The 5000-nt window shown below is 45.1% G+C and overlaps 1 protein-coding gene across 3 annotated transcripts in view; it reads left to right on the top strand.

Annotated features, from left to right (window-relative positions):
- The window catches only part of ChT (choline transporter), a 164363-nt gene that overhangs the window by 133333 nt on the left and 26030 nt on the right, over positions 1-5000 (top strand). For all 3 annotated transcript variants that reach the window (XM_076187995.1, XM_076188004.1, XM_076188014.1), the window contains exons 8-9: positions 172-398; positions 3361-3464. In XM_076187995.1, coding sequence (XP_076044110.1) covers positions 172-398; positions 3361-3464 — 331 coding nt within the window. The remainder of the gene's footprint in view (positions 1-171; positions 399-3360; positions 3465-5000) is intronic.

Genomic DNA, 5000 nt, shown 5'->3' with positions numbered 1-5000 from the left:
CATATTTCACACTCTCGCTTTGCACCGTGTCAACATATGTAACACTGGATCACACACTTTCTGCTGCAACTTTGCACAACCTGAATTACGTTTCTACAACCATACAAACACACCTCATATGCCTACAACTGCCGCCATCTTCTTCGGGATCATCGTCGGCGCCTTCTTCAGCCTGGAACGAGACCGAGTTCGAGTGTGAGTCGCCAGACGTTTGCATCACGGCCAAGCACACGGCCATGATCCTCCCGCTGGTGCTCCAGTACCTGACGCCAGACTTTGTGTCCTTCGTGGGTCTTGGCGCCATCAGCGCGGCCGTCATGAGCTCGGCAGACTCTTCGGTCCTCTCGGCGTCGTCGATGTTTGCCAGGAACATCTGGAAGCTGACCTTCAGGCAAAATGTACGTGTGTATGTGTGTGTTTATTACCTAGGAGGCGAGGAGGGAGGGAAGGGGCAAAGAGAGTGAGAAAGAGGGAGGGAAGGGGCGAGGAGAGAGGGAAGGAGGGAGGGAAAGACGGAGGGAGGCAAGGAGGGAGGGAAGGGACGAGGAGGGAGGGAAGGGGCAAAGAGAGTGAGAAAGAGGGAGGGAAGGGGCGAGGAGAGAGGGAAGGAGGGAGGGAAAGACGGAGGGAGGCAAGGAGGGAGGGAAGGGACGAGGAGGGAGGGAAAGACGGAGGAAAAGACGGAGGAAAAGACGGAGGGAGGGAAGGACGGAGGGAGGCAAGGAGGGAGGGAAGGGGCAAGGAGGGAGGGAAGGAGGAAGGAAAGGACTGAGAGAGAGAAGGAGGGAGGAAAGGGGCGAGGAGGGGAGGAATGATGGAGGAGGAAGAGAAGGACGGAGAGAGGCGGGGAGGAAAGGAAGGGGTGAGGAGGGAGGGAAGGAAGGAGAAAGGAAAGGACTGAAGGAGGGGAGGAGGGAGGGAAGGGGGGAGGAGGGAGGGAAGGACGGAGAGAGGCGAGGAGGAAAGGAAGGGGTGAGGAGGGAGGGAAGGACGGAGGGATTCGAGGGAGGAGGGAAGGACTGAGGGAGGAGAGGTAAGGGGAACTTGATGTCTAAGCTTTTAATCCTCTCCTGAGACATTATTATGAAAATTTACTCGTGACTTTTATTTCCGTGTGATTTTACTTCATTATGGGTTTTATAACCAATGCCCCGGTTGTTAAAAAAAATCACATTTGTGTTTAGGTCTTTGGTATATATACAGCGGAAGGGTTACTCACAAAGGGGCATTTTATAGTTTTTATGGTGTCAAGTCCTATTAGGTTTTATCAAACAGCCGATGAGATGGATGACCATCAAGATGTCAAGTGTTCTTGATTTAAGTGTACACTAGAATTTTCACATACACTTCTTACCAGACATACAACCTAACCAAGCCGGATTAAGCTACCCTGGTGGGGTACAGAGGCTGTATCTTCCCTCAGGGGATAGGCCGATCTTGCAGTGAACCATTAAAGGTGGACTACAAACCATGGTAAAACCTGTCATCGATTCTGGCAACATCAATATTGTCTTGTGGACAGTTGTCCCCATTCGCCGCTTGAGCCGCGTGTTTGTCCGCATCACATCCGTCTTTGCGGGCTGGGTCGTTCAATTAAAGTAACCCGTTTGTTACATTTTATCACGCGTGGTGTCCGAGATGTGGTGGATGCAGGCAATAGGCTCTGATGCAAGTTAGTGGGTTATATTGTTTGGTTGTTTTGTGTGTCCGTCCGGGTCACTCCGAGTTTGTGAGGCTTGGTAATTAGTAAGACCACGTCCGAGACTCGACAATACCCACACAGAGATCAAAGCCGTCGGGAGAGAGTTGTTTTACATTATCACACTGAACTATCTAATATTGTAACCCACCTATGTCCAAAGGCAACTATAGTCCACCATTTTATTTCATACGTTCCCTTCTATTGGTCCAGAGGTCTGCTAAATTCGAATAAAATCATCTGGGGTTAAATTTAACAATCCCAACCAGTGTTCCGAAAGAGGTTAAGTGACTCGGGCTAATCAAAGTTTAACTTAGTTCCAACCCATCTATGACCAAGTCTAAATTTTCTTAAAAATACCATAGTTAATAACGATACGTTTATTAACACCTTTACGTTGAACAAATTATGTATCTATGTAAAAGCTGACATATTTTGTTAGTAGGTTCATTGTATTTTAAGACATGCATTAAGATCAACCGTAACAACACTGTTTTGCACTCTACCTACAGTACGATGTTTCTCAATTGCTCATTTTTGCAGAATTCCCACGGGGATGGTGGGTTGGTATATACTACTTGTTCAAAAATAGGCCATTTTCACCTTTATCTGTAGATTGATGAAAAATCAAAGTGAATCCCAGGTCCTTGTAAAACAAAAAATGATTGATGTTCTGTTGAACCTAAAAAAAAAAAAAAAAAAAAATAAACCACTAACGAACACATATATCTATGTATAAAGTTTCACATTATTTCGTATGTTTTCAATACTATGTAGATCAATATACACCCAATATCATCATACATGTGACAGGGCTAATATTGATGGCTTATGTTATTTGCAGTTATTTTTATTTACTCGATTATCCTCTTCAACTGAATAAAGTAACTAGAATTAAATAGGAGGAAAGATAACCCTTACAAAGGGGTTACGTATTATTCAAGTACAGTGTAACTATTCATGTTCATGTATTCTTTGTTCTCTTTGGTCATGAACAATTGAGACTCTTCATGGGTTATCTGCAGAACAATTAACTAAAGTTTTATAATTACTTATTGTCTACTTATACTATTTTGGGGGGAGGGGGAGAGAATGATTTTTCATTATCATTATTATTATAATCTTTTCAAGGGGAATGGTTAACAGAATGTTTCATCAATGTATTTTGTTTTTCTTCCCTATGCACCCACGGAATTCCTGGCTTCCTTCTTTTACCTAACCTTCCTCCATTCTCTTCACCACATTTACAACCTATGACTACCATCTTGTCCTCCCTACTTAATTCCTTTCCCCCTCTTCCTTCCCCGTTTCCTGTTCTATTTCCCAACTCTCCCCTCCCCTTTTCCTTCCCCCCTTTCCCTTCCCTTTTTCCCTTCCCCCATTCCCTTCCCCTTTGTTTTTCCCCTTTCTCGTCTCCTTTTACCCTCTCCATTCCCCTTTTCCTTTCCCCCCCTTCCTTCCCTCTCTCCTTTCGCCTCTCCCTTTCCCTTTTCTTTTCCTGCTGTCTTGTTTCCTTTTCCACTCTCCATCCCCCATTTCCTTTCCTCCTTTCTTCCTCTCCTTTCTTCCTTTCCCCCTTTCCTTCTTTCCTTTCTCCCTTTCCCCCCCTCTTTTTCCCTTTTCCTCCCTTCCTTTCCCCGTTTCCCTCTTTGATTTGACAGGCAAGCGAGTCGGAAGTTCTGTGGGTCATGCGTGTGGCCATTTTCGTGGTTGGAGTTTTGGCCACAGTTCTTGCCCTGACCATCCCATCCATATATGGACTCTGGTAAGTACCAATCACAAGACAGATGTTCTTTCAATGCAAACTCAAAGTATTTGACTTTTGGGTTTTTGTCTTTACAAGGTATAAAATGTTCTTTTTTTATCGCTGCCTGGGTTATGTCTTTGGGTATAGTCTGCCACACTTTCGCGCTCTGCCTAGTTATAACCAAGAAGCTATTTTGCTATGGGCAAATCATTAGGAGATCGTGGAATGAGCGACATGATATTTCGGTTTAACGTCGTGAACTCCCCCTATCAGAAGGCTAGGACGGTGCCCCTTACAAAGGACTTTGTAGCGTGGAGTTTGATTAACCATACCCTTGGTCCAACTCGCTGGCGGCTGCGTTAAAACTACCGTCACTTCGACCTCCGCCGCAAGAAGCGACGCTTCAGCCTATTCGGCCAGCGAGCTTGGGTGAAATATGGACTATAAAGATCATCTGTGTTGGTCTATCTTGGTGCCAAAGAAGAAAAGTACCAAAGTAATCAGACAAGGTTCGCGTGGCAATGAAGCAAACTGTACAACCATAAAAAAAAAAAAAAAAAAAAAAAAAAAAAAAAAAAAAAAAAAAAAAAAAAATAAAAAAAAAAAAAAAAAAAAAAAAAAAAAAAAAAAAAAAAAAAAAAAAAAAAAAAAAAAAAAAAAAAAAAAAAAAAAACGGAAAAATTTCCCTTGTGCCGAGTGGTGCGTTGATTTTAATCCCACGAACCGAGTACATAGGGCAAAGGTGATGTCCTTGGGCGTAGCTAAGAACCTCCTGTCGTTGTCAGCACCTCCTTGGCTTACAAACTTTGGGAGACTTACGACGTTATCACACTGAACTAATTTTCCTTCGGGAAGGAATCTGATTTTTTTTTTTTTTTTTTTTTTGAGAAAACAAAATAGTTTGCCATAGTTACTTGACGGCGGAAAAAGTTCTGGAGGTGGGCGGTAACGCCGATAAATCGGATGTCGGAGGAAAAATAGCTCAGTGGTATATTTCCTTTCGCCGTGGATCTTAATAAGTATCATCAAACTTAATCCCTCTCCCCACCACTACCACCACCATGATCACTACTACCACCACCACCATCATCACAACCACTACCACCTCCACTACCACCACCATCACCACCCCCACTACCACCACTACTACCACCACCACTACCACCACCACTACTACCACCACTACTACCACCACTACTACCACCACTACCACCACCACATCACCACCACCACCACACCACCATCACCACCACCACTACCACCACCACCACCACCACCACATCACCATCACCACAACCACTACCACCACCACTACCGCCACCACCACTACCGCCATCACCACTACCACCACCATCACTACCACCACCACCACTACCAGCACCACCACACCATCACCACTACCACTACCACCACCCGCGCCACCACTACCACTACTGCCACCACCACTACCACCACTACCACGACCATCACCACCACCACTACCACCATCACTACCACTACCACCACCACTACTACCAACACCACACCACCACCAATACCACCACCACCATCACC

Source organism: Oratosquilla oratoria, chromosome 1 (genome assembly GCF_046742065.1).
Source record: "Oratosquilla oratoria isolate Oo_2021 chromosome 1, ASM4674206v1, whole genome shotgun sequence".
In the NCBI taxonomy this organism is placed as follows: Eukaryota; Metazoa; Arthropoda; class Malacostraca; order Stomatopoda; family Squillidae; genus Oratosquilla; species Oratosquilla oratoria.
Note: the sequence above shows the minus strand (reverse complement) of the source record. Positions and strands in the feature narration are given on the sequence as shown.